This window comes from Amblyomma americanum, chromosome 4 (assembly GCF_052857255.1).
Source record: "Amblyomma americanum isolate KBUSLIRL-KWMA chromosome 4, ASM5285725v1, whole genome shotgun sequence".
In the NCBI taxonomy this organism is placed as follows: domain Eukaryota; kingdom Metazoa; phylum Arthropoda; class Arachnida; order Ixodida; family Ixodidae; genus Amblyomma; species Amblyomma americanum.
In genome coordinates this window covers 222,741,355-222,758,946 of record NC_135500.1, presented here as the reverse complement: position 1 = coordinate 222,758,946, position 17,592 = coordinate 222,741,355, and the positions used below count along the sequence as shown (strand labels likewise).

The 17,592-nt window shown below is 46.4% G+C and overlaps 1 protein-coding gene across 14 annotated transcripts in view; it reads right to left on the bottom strand.

The window, feature by feature from the left end:
* Synd (protein kinase C and casein kinase substrate in neurons protein Synd) overlaps window positions 1-17,592 on the bottom strand; it is a 175,812-nt gene that overhangs the window by 25,226 nt on the left and 132,994 nt on the right. For all 14 annotated transcript variants that reach the window (XM_077663613.1, XM_077663618.1, XM_077663621.1 and 11 more), the window contains 2 exons: window positions 7,026-7,252; window positions 4,837-4,957 (listed from right to left, as the gene is read on the bottom strand). In XM_077663613.1, the coding sequence (XP_077519739.1) occupies window positions 4,837-4,957; window positions 7,026-7,252 (348 nt within the window). The remainder of the gene's footprint in view (window positions 1-4,836; window positions 4,958-7,025; window positions 7,253-17,592) is intronic.

Below are 17,592 nucleotides of genomic sequence, written 5' to 3'. Positions count from 1 at the left end.
AATAGTACAGTAAAGCCTTGTTAACTCAGACTTAAAGGGCGTGGAAAAAAATGATCGAATTATCTGAATAGCCCCACAAGCTTCATTCGGTGGGAACCTGGCAATTGTTATCTCCTTTCGACGAACACTGCGTGAAAACAAGAAAACAGCAATTTCTTGCAGTTTCGTCATGTTTTAATTCGTGCACTCTATCGGGAGTGACGGGAGCAGAACTACTTGACAAGGGAAGGGTCACCGCGGCTACTTTCAGTGTCTGAAATGGTAGCGCTGGAGGTTCTTCGCATGTGGCATCGCACGGAGTTTAAGAGCACTGGAAGAACAAAAATAGAAGGCAGACGGAAGAGAGGGAAGTGCGCACTGGCGCCGGAGCGGCATGATGCCTTCGATAAACAAAAACAAAATGTCAGTCAATTTGGGTAATTAGGCCAAATGTGTATATGTGCGCAAGCATGACGTCAATTAGTTGTTGGAGCTACGACCTACTAGGTGGTACCAGGCTACCACCTAATTACAGCCCCGACTTATTCCATTTAGCTACTGCACAAGCAACATTTGAATCACGTTCTCCTCGTACGCTAAGTGCACTTAGGAGCAGTGCCACCTAATTAGCAATCCAGGTTCTCGCCTGGTTACCACCGGCTACACCTTGGTAAGTAAGCCGCCCGATGAACAGGTGAGCAGCAGCGCACAGCTCCAAGCTCTCCCTAGTTACCGCTGGCTACACCGTGGCAAGTAAGCCGCCCGATGAACAGGTGAGCAGCAGCACACAGCTCCAAGCTCTCCCTAGTTACCGCTGGCTACACCGTGGCAAGTAAGCCACCCGGTAGGCAGGTGAGCAGTAGCGCAGTGGCACTTGGGTTGGGCTGCGACCCATGTTGTACTTTCCAAGCAGCCTCACGAATAAATGGGCTGTCACCTGACACTGTGGGCAGGTGAGCAGCCTGCAACAAAACCGGCTTCAGACAAACAGACAAGGCCCCAATGTGGGGAATGTCCAATTGTGCTAGCGCACTAAACAAAGATCAGCAACAAGGCAATCGTCGTACCAAACAATGTGCGGTCTTGCTGGCTTGCTGATATGCGCAGCAGATAGCCTCTGTCGCCACCCGCCCAGCCGCGAAGTTTCTAAAATGAAACTACATGGCCAGATCTCTCTCGGCCTGTTGACTGGAACCTGCTGACCGTCAACATGCCTGCCTTTGCATGCACATCGGAGCGGTGCGGGAGACATACGTAATAGAAAACAAGGCCTGTGGACGAATATCTGGATGATGCCTGTCAAGCATGTCGTATCTCGACACTGCACTCCTTCAAGGGCCCGTCTGAATTACCGTACTTACATGATTGTAACTTACATGAATGTTAGTCAGCCCCCCACATCACATTTCAGAAAAAAAAAAAAAAAACTTGAAGGTCGTTTACACTTGGCCTTTAATAAAAGAACGTGATAGCACTATCCTCCAACATCCGCTTATTGCAAGCAGCTATCGGCTGCCCCGTGCGGGCATGCCTGCAGGCACATTTCAAAACGAGAATGTATTGGTCACTGGACTACTCGTCCACACTTGCGCCATCATCTTCACTAGCTCTGCCGTCGTGATCGCTGCTGCGGTTTCACAGCTCGTTGTTCTAACATCGTCGTGCAGCAAAATCCTGCACTTCACAAACAGCCACATCATGGCATCGCGTGGAACAGCTGAAAATTTTGCCTCGCTAAAGCTGCCACACCTGTATCACCCGTTGCGAACGTCGAACTTGCGGCCCGGCACGCAGTTCGTTTCTTTGGCTTAAAGAATGACAACCATCTTGAATGTAGCCGTGAACGAGCGCCGGTCGCTTACCGGGCCCGCAGCACAAATGAATGATAAAGCACTACATTAAGAACTTGTAAAGCGTGGCCAGCAGTAGTCAAATGCATCAGAGCCAAAAAGAAACTATGCGTGAGCGGCGTCGGCTCTTCCGTCGGCTACAGACAATCCACGGCGCCGCTGCAATTGGAACAGCGGCCATCTCCCATCAACTATCGACGCTTCCTTGAGCGCTGAGTGCGCGGTTGAAAGTAAACAAAAAAAACTTGGATGACGTCTATTAAGAGCAGAACGCGAATGCGTTATCGGGGCCGCCTCCGCTTATCAGCAACCGCAATCTGCGGCCACGTGTGGAGTGAGCTGGTGCCGGCTTGCCGCTTATTGACAGCAACCATTGGCTGCCGCGTGCAGGGTGGACATGCCGGTTCTGCGCGCTGACATAGCAGCTGCTCAAGGCCAGCACCATAAGCGATGCGACGGAGCTGCGCAGCAAAAATGCAACCACGCTGTAGCATGCCTGATGTCTCTTTTGTCTCACCTTTGTTTATGGTGCCATGCTTTGGTTTAAATTTTAAGTCGACCCCCAAGCCTTTTTGTTGGCTGCGTACAAAACAGGTAGACAATCCCGCTTCTTGAAGCACCGTGGTTGTGCCGATCTTCCCACGACGAACAGGCGCCTCTTGTCTGCGCCATCCATGTTGGCGCAAAATATGACTCACTCGCTCCTTCAACGCCTTTCAACCGGAGCAGCGCTCATCTCGCAAAGTGACAGTGAGATTTGGAAGCAGGTTGTAGAAGACAAAACCAGTTGTTGGGTGAGTTGGTGTTCACGGTGATCCATAACAGCGCGACAGACAGGACAGAGAAGGGACACAACACAGAGCGCAGCACTCTGTGTTGTGTTCCTTCTCTGTCATGTCTGTCGCGCTGTTGTGGATCGCAGTGGTCATTGTAGAAGACGCCAGCGTCGTCAGCATTATAGACATCACGGTCACTGTACTTCGAAACCACGCTCTCAACATGAATGTTGAGCCAGGCCTCAATGGCAGAGTTGTAGACTGCCGCGCTTTCACCGGAGATAGCCCGACAGCTTATCCCGTGCCGGTCCTTGAAGTGCTGAATCCAACCGTTCAATGGGTTGAAAGCATCATGCCCCAAAAAGTTTGCAAAGCACCTGGCCTTGGCTTGCAGTATCGGGCCACTCACAGGAATGCCCTGGCCTCGGACCTCTCGAAACCATTTAAACAAAGCGGCGTTAACATCTTCTTACCTGCACGCATGAATCCGCTTCCTCGCAAGCGAAGAGGAGTCTTCCTGCAGCTGTTGTCGCAACTTGTCTATTCTTCCAAATGGCGGACACAGTAGTGTCGGTGTAGCCGTAGTTTTTTGCCACCGTAGCCTTTTTTAACCGCTCTCGACGTCCTTCACAATGCTCTGCTTGGTTTGCAGGGACAAAGCTTGCCGTTTCGTGGCTTTCGGAGGAGAAGACGCTATCGGAACTGACGACAGCCGAGGCTGGTAGACTTGCCCATGTTGTCAGCTTGTCAACAAAAATACTGCAGCACATGCATGTAGTAGCCGAGCTTGCAGAGAAATGCGCGCCCCGCCGCCGCTCCAGCATGCTCGTTTGGCCGTGCCATCACGTGCTTTCAAGTTTTGTCCAATCAGTGTGCCCAATGGAGGCGCATCAAAGAGAGAAAAAAAACGCTTGCTTTGCTACTTTTTCTCTCCTGCCGCCTGTAGCCTTTCCTTGAACAGCGCTGACAACACTCCCCTGCCCTGCCTGTTACCCCCTTCTTGCGCAATCTCAGAAGTACACTCGTCGTGCCCGCCGGTACCCACAGGCCCACGGCGGTACACGGGCCGCCAGGCTTTCCAGAAACCGCACTATACGCGGCCTACGGTTACGCGCGGCTGCGTATTAAGCGGTACGCCAATACATTGAACTCTATGAGAAGCAAAGCGGTCGTCACGAAAATCTGCATATAATGCGGTCCCGCATTATAAGCGGTTAAGTTATAAATGGTCTGAGCTTACTACAATGACTACAGCCATTTCATGATGCATATGCACTGCTTAAAAGAGACCTTGGTGTGCTGCAGTCACCAAGAGGTTTACTGTGATTGTCTGCGATGAGCTGCCGAGGTGCATAGCAGGGCAACAGCGAGCATGTTTTGCAGACAGGCCTATCCCCCCTGGTGCGGGCATCCTACTTGATGGCTGGATATAAAGTATTTCGGTAGTTTTTGCATATCCATCTGCTGTGACCACGGCAAGTGCCACTACTGATGCAGCCGGTTTAGAAAATTAACTGTCACTAGGTAGTGGTGTTCACAAAATTTAGCACACTCGTTTACTTTCTCTGAACATTCAATGCCACAAATTCGTTCCGCTGAGAACTGAAACTAGACCAGAGGAAAGTAGGGCTTGCCCTGCAGCCACACAGATTTAGGTAGTATAGTCGAGTACACAAAAATGTGTGGCTCATATTTGTTGCAAGGTTCATAAACATGACATGTGCTGCTGAGTGTCAGATAACACTGCCAGACGTTTTGCACACAGCACAAAGTGTCATGTACTTCACTGTGACCTTTTAGGGATGTTAAACGACCATTTACAATAAATCAAACCATTCATAAATCCAAACACAACAGGCACTGGAGCAAAATGGCAACTTTACAAAAGCAAGGTTCGCAAACCTGATTCAAAAGTTGTGCAAACACTGCATATAAATGCATCCAAAGCAACTTGCATAGATACAGCCTAAGCAACAGTTCATGCAGCAAATAGAATGACGCATAGAAGTTAAGCTTAAAAGAAAAGCATGTAGAAGGGAAATAATTTCAGAAAACATCTGACGTAGTGAAAGCTCCACAACTGCAAGCAAGTGAAAGCAAAAGAAAAAGCATTCAACAAGCTAGTGCTCAAATGAAAAAAAAAAAAAAACAGTGGTTACAAGCACATACAAAAGTTGAACCTAGATGCATCAGCTCACAAGGGAGCAGTCTACAAAGAAATGCAAGCTCACCTCAAACTGGGGCCAGTTCATTGCCATGCCAACACCATGGTTATTGGACCACCACTTGAGATCCTTCGATGCGTCAGCATTCTGTATTGTATGCCGATATTCTTCATAAATCTGGGGAAGCCTGCATATCATGAGAAGATAAGAACAATGTGACTGCACGCACTAAAAATACTGCCCTGCAATGAGTAAGATAAGTATTGCCAATCTCAACTTTGGATACTGTCCTAGACTTACATGCGAAATTTTTAACGGTGCCTTACTAAACATTATGGTTCATTACACCGGAATTGCAAAATTCATGCTTGTTTAGTTTGGACCATGAGTTTATTTCAACTGATGCCACAACATCACCAACATCAAGTGTACAGTATTTACTTCTGTAGTGTGCACAATTTTTTTCTTTAATGCTTCAAAAAGGTAGTACGGAAATTACACGGAGATTTCGCAGACACGTCCTAAAGAAAAACTCCACAAAAGTCATAACGCACATTATATACTGTATATTGTCGCTTGTACATCGACACCTCCCCACTCCAACTCGCACCTTTCGCTGGCCAAAAGAAGAGTATATACAGCCACCTCTCCCCCCCATTTCTCCCGGCCCATACCATGTTATGGGCACACGGGCGCCTTTGAGTTTCGCTTCCATCGAAACGCTGCCGCCGCGGTCGGGTTCTAACCCAGGTATCCTGTTCAGTAGCACTGAACCATCGCGGTGGGTAACGGTGTGCGCAGTAAAAATAAAAAATGAGAAATCCTGGTCAAAAAGCCCGCGGAATAGCTGAATGCTACGCTTGGAGCCGTAGAGCAAACAAAAACTTCTAACATCGCGGTAGCATCCCTGATAGATTGTTTTTCTTGCTTTAATTGGCAGTTCAAGGTTTCGTTTCGATTGTAAGTTGACCCCCCCCACCTTGGGATTTTAAATTTCAAAAACAGGGTCGACTTACAATCATGTAAATACGGTAAATAGCACACAACTCAAATTTTTTTTACCAGAACAAATTTACAAACAATTTTAACAACTTTATTTTACATACGGAGCTCCATGCATCTTGCCAGAAAGGGCATCGGCACTGAATGTGTACTACCCAAAGCTCGGGTAGAACTACGTTAGACGCTGCGTATAGGTTGGCACAGCGTCGGCAACATGCAATGTACAGTGTATTGCAGCGTGTAAGTCAACCTAGTTGCTATTCTCCGCATTTGGGTGTTGTGTGTGTGTGTGTCTGTCTTAAGCCGGTTTTGTGGTAGGCTGCCCGCCTGTGTCAGGAGGCAGCTCATTTATTCGTGAGAGGCTGCTCGGGAAGAGCAACTTGTGTCGCATCCCAACCCAAGCAACCAAGTCCCACCGATGGAAACACCTACCACAGCACCTGCCTTGTGCCGCTGTGCCACCGGTCACCTGCCCACCGGGTGGCTTACCACCTTAACCTAGCAGAGCAGTGAAGCACTGAGACACATCATGCTAGCACACATATCAGTGTTTGGCCTAATTATCCAAATAGACTTTTTTTTTTCTAGGACACACATGCACACTCAGCTTCACTTATGAAACTGCTGTGGTGGAGAACACTCAAGCAATATGCTAAACATTCAACATGAAACTCTACAAGCCGTGTTCTTCATAGGTGCACAGCAATGTGCCACTGCAACGATGCAAGCTGCAAAAAATGGCAGCCCACATTCCCCAAAGTACTCGTAGGTAGAAAAAAGGTTAGTACTGCGTGAATGAGACACGACAGGAGAACGAGGAACGAAAACGACAACACTGTGCCTGTGTTGTCGTTTTTGTTCCTTGTTCTCCTGTCGTGTCTCATTCGCGCAGTACTACTAACCTTTTTCCACAATGAACCAATTAGCCTGCAAGAACGTTCTACTCGTAGGTGATTGCATGAAATCCATAATAGCTGGCAACCTTGAATCACCTGGAACAATGCAGAGGAATTTACCCGAGTCATTCGACACTGCTGAAATACTCTCATAGGAGCTTCTACAACTTATGCCATGGTTCAGTCATTTAAGGCACTGAGCTTCCAATCGATTAGCCATTGCTTAGACTCCACTACTTTAGCTTCCTCAGGTACTTTTGTGACCCTGGCTTGAATTAGGCTATGTAGTTTTGTTACATTTGCTCGTTGAAACCTGTGCAACACTGTCTGACCTGAGCATTCCATCGCCCTGCTTACTCTGGATCCACAGAGATGTTGAGGCACCCGTGGATGGCGAACAGCATCTCCTTGAAGAACTGCAGACGCCGCTGCTCAAACTCCTGGCACTTTTCAAACACCACGGTCATGTCCTCCATGTATTTGGCATTGTAGTCGTTGATCTCCTGCAGGGCTGCTTCGTAGCGCTCCCGAGTGCGCTGCACTTCTTCTTTGCACTTAGCCACCCGGTCCTGAAGCTTTTTGACCTGCAGCAGGAACCAGTGTGATGGAGTCATCACAGGGAAGCGTAAAAACCAGCAGAAAACTGCTGTTTCAAATGAATGAAACACAAATAAAGGACTTTTTAGCCGAATTTTTTTATCATACACTCGAACAATTACCATCAAGGTCACAGAGTAGGGTCAGCAATACCAGTGTGACCTCAACTGTAAGAACCTTATCGGAGCCAACTACAATGAGGACAGTAGAAAGGATGCCATGACCCTCATGATGCCAAAAGCTACCAAATCTGATTTCCGAAAACATATGTGCACTATTTAGCCTAATATGGCATTGTTTTGGGCTGATTTTGACAGCAATTAAATATTCAGTCCAGCGATTTTTTCCACATGTCCAGCCAGTTTCGCTGCAGCACGACCAGTGCACTTACAGATTTATTGTGCTTAGCCCATCTCGACTGTCAATGAACAGAAAGCCATGCACCTCATTTACTGTGATTGAACACAACACACACATGGCTTGTGTACAGTGTGTACTGTTTGTAGTACATAGGTTCGAACGGACCGCAGGTAGGCAGTGAGGAACAGTGACAGGACACCTGTGTACAAGCAGTGTAGCTGTGAATGTGTGCAAGATTGTGACTTTTTATGCATAGCTGCACATAGTTTTTTCTCCCATCTTTCTTAGTATCCCCTCCATCTTTGTTTAGCCTTGCTATTTTACCCCCTGTCCCTTTTATTTCCACCCATCGCAGATCAGGGTTTGTATTCAGAGTTTGTGTCACAATAAAAAGCATCATGATCTGCCGCACCTGATTGGTCGAAACGCCGGAAGCGGATGAGGTGGTTCGGATGCAGCTAAAAAGGTTGAAGAAACAGGACGGTGACGGTGACGTCAAACACATAGCGTCCGCTCCTATAGCAGCAGAAGAACAAGGACAGCCAACATGGCGGCACACTCTGAAGCGGTGCCTCTCGCTTCAACGTGAACTCGCCTGTGTTTCTGAGTTTTTCGGCATGTGAACTGGCTGAGTGCAGAGCTGTCGCTTCATCTTATCTTGCCTATAAAAAATTGGATGGACAATAAATTTGGCCCATTTCTTATTACGTTGGACGATTAGGTAGCTTCTAGGCCTATTGAGCACTGGTTTGTTGTAGAAATTTCTCTTCATTCAAACCGGATGGTGCCACTACCACCGGAGTTCTCGTCTGCGTATGTTGAATGATGTAACATAAACCATAATGTCCTGCAAAATGACTGCTTTTACTGCGCACAAACGTGCATTTCCTATTCTAGAACTCTATTAGCTGTTGAAGTGTCCTGCATCATGGTCATGTGTAATGCCTGGCAGCGTGAAACCGCTCATGTGCACGGATGGTCAGTTGCCAGTGACGCGCTACTACATCGATGTATTTGACATGCCAGAGGTGGTTTTTCGGCGTCCCTTATGGTTCTCGATAGCCGCGGTGGTGTGGCTCTGCACTGAGCTTGTGAATTAGCTAGCAAGGTAGTTTTCAGGCGTCAATGGGCATGCATGCACTTCGTACCATGGCGAACCTATGAAAACTTCGCCTGCGAAGTCTCCCAACGCATCTATGAAGAGAAACACAGCAAGAAGATTTTTTTAGCTCATCCCTGCTATTTATTTGCTGCAGAAAGATTTAAAATCCAACAGCAGCATCCTGCTGTTCTTGCAGTGCCTGTATAAAAGGAATGAAAAACGTAAATTACTGTCTTCACAATACACTGCTCACAGCACGAAGTTACGTTCAGTGCAACTTACGTTGCAGACGGCAAGTCGTCACGGCGTCTTGGTTCAGTGCGGCACGGAGCGTACATTGTGCACCGAGTGAGTGCATGCCACAAACTTTCCTCTTTGTTCCCTTTTACCCTCAAGATAGATGTAAAACACCCTGTTGTGCGAACAAGCTAGCTGCCTTTTATTTACCATCGGCAACCGACAGCTGCAGCGGCCACCTTCTGTCACCGAAAAGCCATGTGTAGTTGTGTACAACATTTTCTTCTTTAAATACACCTCTGGCCTTTACAGTGCAGAAAAGAGTATCTGAACTATTGTTTCTATTTGCTGAAGTGTACTGGGTAAATAAAGAACCTTTCATATTTACCCGTTTACAATGGAATCCGATGCGCAACCAAACTTGTGGCTGTTAATTTTCTTCTGTCACATTGGTCGGGTTCCATTCGTCGGTAAAAAGCAATAGCACAGCTGGACATTTTGTTGCGGCAACCGCAATGCATTGTTATCCTGCCGCTGCTCACAATCGCAACTGAACCGACATCCGCTTCCGGCGTTTCGACCAATCAGGTGTGGCCGCTGCGGCAGGCTATGACGTTTTTTTATTATAGCACAAACTCGGAATATTGCCCCAGGTAATTAGGATAAAAGATTCCCGTAGCAGGCGCCATCTTTTCCTTCCGTTTGGTTGTCGTTTTTGTTGCAATAAGACCACTACTATGCTAACAATCTTCTGCTTATCTATCTCAATCCCAAAGGTGTGTTAAAACAGGCAATTCATGCAGATTTTCTTTCTCTTATGCACCACGACTTCCATCTTGCACATGCTTTTTGTTGTTCCCGGTTACAGCTTTCACTTTTTATGCTGTGTGTCGTTATGATTTTGTGCCCTGAATTTGCAAGCACTTTATATTTCACAGTGTGTATTTTCCTGCACTCTTAACGGGACTATGCAATGAATTCAAAGTCATGCATAAATGTTTTCAATGCTTAGAAGATGCCGCAGAGCATTCACACAAAGTATGAGTCCTCAGAACAGAGCCGGTGATTTATTATAAATTTTTAAAAACTGTTTTTTATAATATGTGGGCCAACTGATGTGCTCATAGTGACTGATTTTGGAACTACTCATCCAAGAGATAGATGCCATGACTTTAGTGACGTCAGCAGGCCACCACATGCTACCATGCGCAGGAGCCACAGCAGTCACGACGTCACATGCACACTTCTGGTAGCCGTGAAAGTCGTTTGCTCGGTGTTGCTGCGCGAACCCCTTGGGCAAGCACGAGCCAGCTGGGTCCGTTATTGTTGACAATGACAGACGAGAAGGAAAAGAAGCCAGCAAGCGCGGGAGAGCCAGGAAGGTGGAGACCCATGTGTGGGATAACGGGGTGTGACAACCGGAAGTCACGAACTAAACGTCAGCAGATGAAGAATTCATGGGTGGGACCAAGCGAGGTGCAGTCCCAGAGCTGCTTTCTTAATTTTTTCTGCTGCCCAGCTCGTATGAGTTGAGAAGGAGAGGAAAAGCGTAATTTTTAATCGCCGATATCTTGAGTGTTATTGAAGCTAGCTCAAAAATTCTTGTGCTGGGATGACGAGTGATGCAATGCCTCTATCTCAGCTGCTTTACATAACCTCAATAAATTCACTTTACAGTCCCTTTAACTGTTGTGCTGTACTGCACTTTCCTCAGATTTCTGGAGCTTGACCCTGCCTGCTTGTCAAATTGTACTTAGAAATGCTGGATCCTCGTCAAGCTGCATTTGATTTAAGATTCTGCTAAAGCAGACTTGAACAGTGCTACCCTATTTACACAATTGCAAGTCGACTCGAATGTAAGTCGGCGCCCCCATATCACATTTCAGAAAACAAAAAAAAAACAAACTTGGAGATCGTTTAAGCTTGGCCTTTAATAGCATTATCCTGCAGCCGCCACTTATCGCCAGCCGCTATCGGCTGCCACGCGCGGGCGTGCCCCTGGGCACATTACAAAACAAAAATGTACTACAATAGAATCTCGTTACAACGAACTTCACGGGACCACCGAATTTAATTCGTTATTTTGAAATATCGTACTGAAAAACCACAATTTCATGTCAGTAATGCATCACAAGAACTAAAATTACATTTGCAGCAGATTTATGTGTTGGTAAGTAAATAATAAATGATAATGCTGGCCTCAGTTTAACTACAATTTATTGCTCGAAGGAGTCTTATCTTCTTATGGCGAGTAGACGACAAGCACTGCAGGACGAACGCCTCCACATCCTCAACCTTCCTGTGCACGTCATCGGGGACATCTTTGCAGCGCCCGAGGAATGATCGGGTCTTCTCTAGAAAGACTAGGACATCCGAGCCGGAAACAATCTCTTCCTCTTCGTGTGCTACTACATTCTTCTTGCTCACGCACTTGATTCACGATTTCTTCGGTGGTGAGCTCCGCGGATGTAGCCGCCGCGCTGTCGCTGTCCACTGTAGTTGCCCAGCCGCAGACGTTTTCTTGAGGGAGCCAGCTGCGACTCTCGATGTAGTTTTATGATCTTGTCCCGATCTTTGAGCATCATTGCCATTGTTGACGGTGTGATGTGAAGCTCCTTGCACAAGTCCACTTGCTTTTTTCCAGCATTCAGCTGCGACAGAATGTCCACTGTTTCTTTAAGCGAGAACGGGCGTCGCTTCATTTTAATGCAGGGGCCAGGAGAATTCATTGTCAGCAAAGCCAATGCACAATACAACCACAGTGCCGATAACTTTGCAGATCCTACCGTTCGCTGTCAACGTGGTGACACTGCGCTGAATAGGCTTACGACTACGGCGCAGTATACGACCACACGCTGGATGATGGATGGATAATGGCCTTACCCTTTGTATCGGGCGGCAGCTTGTGCCGCCTAGCCCATATTCATTCCATGCGGCACTCGCGTTGATGCCGATGCTGCTGGGGCTGTATCCGTTGCAACGGGTTCCCCAGTGCATAGCTGCTGCTTCGGATGATGATGATAGGCGTCAGCTTCAGAGATTTGGTACAAAACTTCGACGGAACTTCGTAATAATGAAGCGTCTTGCGACGATTGCAATATTAAATTACATACGTTATTCTGAAATAATTGGTAATCTGAAATTCGTAGTACTGAAAGTTTTTTACCTTGAAAATATAGGCATTTTGGCGGGGATCTAAAAAAAAATTAGTAAATCTGAAAATTTCGTTAATCTGATGTTCGTAGTAATGAGATTTTACTGTAGTCATTGGACTACTCATCCACACTTGCGCCGTTGTCCTCACTAATGCTGCCACCGTGTTCGCTGATGCAGTCCCACCGCACGTTGTCCTAACACCGTTGTGCAGCAAAATCCCACAATTTGCAAACATCCACATCACGACATAGCCTGGAAGAGCTGAAAATTTTGCCTTGCTGAATGCTGCCACACCTGTATCACCCATTGCAAACATCGAACTTGTGGCCTGGCATGCAGTTCGTTTCTTTGGCGTAAAGAATGACAGCCATCTTGAATGTAGCCGTGACCGAGTGCCAGTCGCTTACCGGGCCCAGAGCACAAATTACGACTGACGAAGCACTACATTAAGAACTTGTGAAACGCAGCCGGCAGTAGTGAAGTGCGTCAGAGCCAAAGAAAAACTACGCGTGAGCGGCGTCTGCTCTTCCATCGTCCACCGACACTCCCCGGTGCCATTGCCGTTCCGAGTGGCGGTGCCATCACTATTGGAACAGCGGCCCTTCCATCAACCATCGACGCTCCCTTGAGTGCCGAGTGCGCAGTTGAAAGTAAAAAAAAAAAACTTTGAGGACGCCCATGACAAGCAGGCCGCGAATGCGTTATCAGGCCACCACCGCTTATCAGCAGCCACATGTGCAGCCATGCGTGGGGAGTGGAAGAGTGCTGGTTTGCTGCTTATCAACAGCCGCCATCAGCCGCTGTACATGGGGAGGGGATGCCAGTTCTGCACGTTGACATAGCAGCTGCTCAAGGCCAGCACCAAGAGCGATGCGAAGGAGCTGCGCAGCAAAAAAGCAACCATGCTGCAGCAAGCCTGATATCTCATTTGTCTCACCTTTATTTACGGCGGCATGTTTTCGTTTCAATTGTAAGTCGACCCCCCCCCCCCCCCCCCCCCCCCCTCCCCAACTTCGGATTTTCAAATTTTGGTAAATAGATCGACTTACAATCACGAAAAACGGGTGCGTGTTACAATTGAGGGCGCGTTATATTCGAGTAAATACGGTAGTTTCTGCAGATGTTACCTCATAAGACCCAGATGATGTGTGTGATCATTTTAACTCATTTTTCTGCAGAATTTTGAACAAAAAAAAAAAACCTTTGTTTATTGTTGGACCTGTGTCTAGCATTGAATGCAACATAAAGCCGAACATAAAATTACAAAAACCTACACATCATGCATCCTGGCACTAACCTTTCAGCAAACTCCTGATATGGCTGAATTCCTGATGACTAGACGCTTGCTCATGTATATTACCCATATTTAAAGTAGGAGATATAGATAGCCTGACTAATTGTGAGCCCATACCTTTGACGTCACATGTTTGTAAATTATTAGAACATGATATATCATCCCGCATAATGAAACATATCACTGAGAATCATATCATTTTTCCGAATCAGCATGGATTTCAGCGCGGGCGTTCAAGTGAATCCCAGCTGTTCGAACTGACTACAGACCTTCATTGCAATTTAGAACAGTTAATGCAAACTGATGTCATTTTCATATATTTTGCAAAGGCATTTGATTGAGTGCCCATAATCACGTGATATATAAAACGAACAGCATTAACATAAATAATGAAGTTATTACGTAGAAGCGTGCTGTCACAATAGATTTCAATCAGTCATTACTAATGACATTAACTACTCTCTTCAGCCTGTAAAATCTTGTGTACCTCAAAGATCTATGTTTGGACCAACATTATTTTTTAATATAAATAAATGATATTGCATCCAGCATTACATCATAAATCAGCATATTCGTTGATCATTGTGTAATTTACCATCGAATGTCTAATCACACTGACTGCGTTCTGTTACAGAACGATTTGTCTAAATTAGATAGGTGGTGCTCTGAATGACAAATGACAATTCACACTAAAAAACTAAGTTAATGTGTTTCAGTACCTGCTGTAACGTTTTGTCAAACAGCTACACCACCACCAATACTGAAACAGTCTGTCGAATCTTTCAAATACTTAAGGGGGGAGACTGCTCTTAAAGAAAAAATTTTTGTTTTTGCACTAAATTTAATGAAATTATACACCATTGACTAGTTTTTTGTGCTGATTCCAAAAATGTCATTGGTTTCATGATAGGCTGATTTTTTCCTGAGATGCTTAATTAACACCCTCTCATTAATAAGAATAATCAAAAGAAAAAGCACATTATAAAAGTTCATAAATTGCACTTGGTTAGGTTCTAGAAACAGAAAGGGATGAAATGTTGGAATCAGTTTTTTAATTTTACCATCATAAGTAGCTTTTAAAGTCATTGAAACTCAAGGTACAAATAGTGCCTAACTTGCAGTCAAAAACTAGAGCAAATTAAAAAATTTCAGAACAATAATTACAAATTCTGCTCCCAACATTGCCTAGTCTACATATATGGATTTGTGCTTAAAAAGGAATTGTGGTTCTTTCTGCCATAGATGCCGAGATATCTAGTTTAGGATTTGCTACGAGTCAAAAATTTCCATTTTGAGAAAAACAGCAAAAACAAACGAAGTGTTGTTTATGGCAAAGTACTTCAAATTTATTCACAAACTGGCAGTAGCAGACACCTAATAGCCTCCTGGGATGTAGTCTGTCTGACCAGAGTGATTAAAATGGCGCTTTTTCAGTGTGCGCTGCAGATTTTCTGTAGATTCAACTCCGTGTAAACTTCTCGAACTGATCGCGCACATTCGGAAGTTAATTTGAGCTGCATGATCCACCGCGGGCGTCAACTTTTTCTTGACGTATTTCTGCCAAGTTTTTGAATGCAGACCGGGTTGGGATATATTCATCACCGAAAATGTGTCATTCAACGCGGCACGCTGGTTCCCCGTTGACTGCATCACGCGCGCGTCGAGGATGTTCACCACGAACGGGCTCACTGTCCGGTCGGTCTCCACACGCGGCGAAATATCGCCACAGTTTGCACATGTCAGGGTCAGTTTGGTGGCGAGGCCATACTCTGTCGGATTTTTCAGTCGGCACGTTGCCATTGCATACTTCGCACTTGACTGATGCCAGCATCCTGTTCACCAAACGCAACCTGACGATGGAGAAGGTGTCGCCGAGTGGGGCAGTTGCGGAGTCTCCCATTCTAATGAAGAATGCTGCCTTACGCTCTGTTGCTGCTGCTGATGCTGTCTGCTGAAGTTTCTCCTGAGCTTTCTTGCCCTTTTCTTCAATCTCACAAGGTTGCAGCATTGGAGTATCATGACGAACACGACCGCTGCCCGATGTGGCTTCCGTGACCGGCGCCGCAGTTAGGCCTAGCTCGGTCGGCACCTCCCGATCCGATGGCAGAGGCGTATTAGGCGCTTGCGGTGCTCGAGGTGACCGTGGCACTCTTCTTCAGGTTGCTAACGAGCGATTTTTTCCTATTTTTCCCGTATCTGTGAGTCGTGCCGAACTTTGGCGCCGGCGTTGACATCGTTGCGAGACGCACCAGCGAACACATTTTGAAAAGATGGCTACCGCTTGCGCTCAACGGACGCTTCCAGCAGACGACACGAGGCCCTTCAGCAATTAGATAGGAGCCTTCAGTCCCGTGCACCGACTAGCGAATAGCATCGCGCGTTGCGACTGCTTTTTGGCGGCATTTTCTCCCTCATCCAATAAGCATAAAAGGGAGCAACTGCGCGAAATTAAAAACAAAAAGCAGCTTTTCCAAATGAGACCAAGATGGCACTGATCGCTGTAGTGAAATGATAATAGCAAATCGCGAAAAAAGCCCTGCTATTGAGCGAAAATCTGCTGAGAGAGAGCTCAGATCGAAGTTTTCTACTCATTTTACAGCTCAGATATTGGCTCTGGAGATTAGAAAAGTCACAGGCTGATAGAGAAACAGCTGCAGATTTCGAAAATTCCATTTTGAAAAATCGATTTTTTTGCTATTTTTTTGCCATCAAGAGCAGTCTCCCCCCTTAAGGGGGTATTTAACCCCTAATCTGTCGTGGAGCAATCATATCAATCACGTTCTGACTAACACATATAAAACTTTAGGTTTTATTCATCGGTGACTTTGTAAAGCTAACAAAGATACAGGACTTACCACGTTGGTCAGACCGAAGCTATAATATGCGTCATTCATTTGGTGTCCTCATCAACAGTACCTTATTAACAAATTAGAGACACTGCAAAACAGGGCCAGCCGATTCATCGCACATCAGTACTTGCGTTTCTCAAGCGTCACTGTAACAATAGTGAACCTTAACCTCCCTACACTGGAAAGCATACCTAAGATATCACGTCTTGCCTTTTTTCGTAAATTATATTTTAATCCCACACTCTACTTCGCACCGCTGATTAAGCCTGCCATGCGCATATTTCATCGACCGTACCACCATTTGTGTGAACAGACGCAGCCAGATTTTTCCTTTTTCACCTGGCGATAAGAGAATGGAATGCCTTCCCCCATTCTGCAGTTAACATTATTTACAGTCGATGAGCGAAAATTCGGACACCTGACTATTCGGACTTTTTCACGGCACCGTGACATGGCCCATACAGCTGATGTACAAGAGTGCCTGAAATTTCGGACGCAGTGCTAATGACTGCTCGATTTTTCGGACCTCGTTCGCACTTGCCACCAATACCCAAGCCGCCATATATGGTCTACAGTGGAACCTCAATAATTCAAACTGCAGGAGAGATCGAAAACTTGATCAAAGAAAACAAAATTCAAGCTTAAAGGGAGCCTTTTAAACTGCGACGCTGAAATTCTGTGCAAGTCGGCACATGGCGGCTGCGTGGTTTCGAATTCGTGGTTTTCTTGAACGTCTTCTGCCGCACGAACTTGAACGGTAGTCAGAATTTGCTGGACTCATCTGTGCTGTGTCTTTTGTCCCGAATACGGGAAGAGGTAGCAGCAAAGAGCGTGTGAGGCGTATGGGTTCACGCAAGATGGCGAGCGCGGAAGGAAATGGTGCATTTCAAAGAGGTCAACGTACTCGCGGCAAAACGCAGCGCAACTGAGTTTTCTATTGCAAAACCGTAAACAACTTGCGTTTCGATGACAGGCAAGACACCTCTCATTATACGCAAGCCACCACAAAGTGCATATCGCTGGATACAATGCCGATTTTGGCTCTAGTCACTAGGCATAATGACGAACGCCAATGCCGACGGAGCGCTTGCTTCAGCAGTTTCTCGGTTCTTATTGTTTCGCCATCTTTGCATTCTCGTTGCAGGCCCGTTCTAATGCGGGCGCAGCGCAGTTCTCGCAGCGGCAAGTTCGCTTTCCCTTCAAGACTGTCCCAACCTGTGCGTCCATCAGCTACATGCCGAGCGCAGCACAGCCAGGCCGCGCCCGTGAAAGCCGTCGCCGCCCGTCGCCTGTGCACATGATGCGCGGAAAAATTTAGTCACGAGGAGC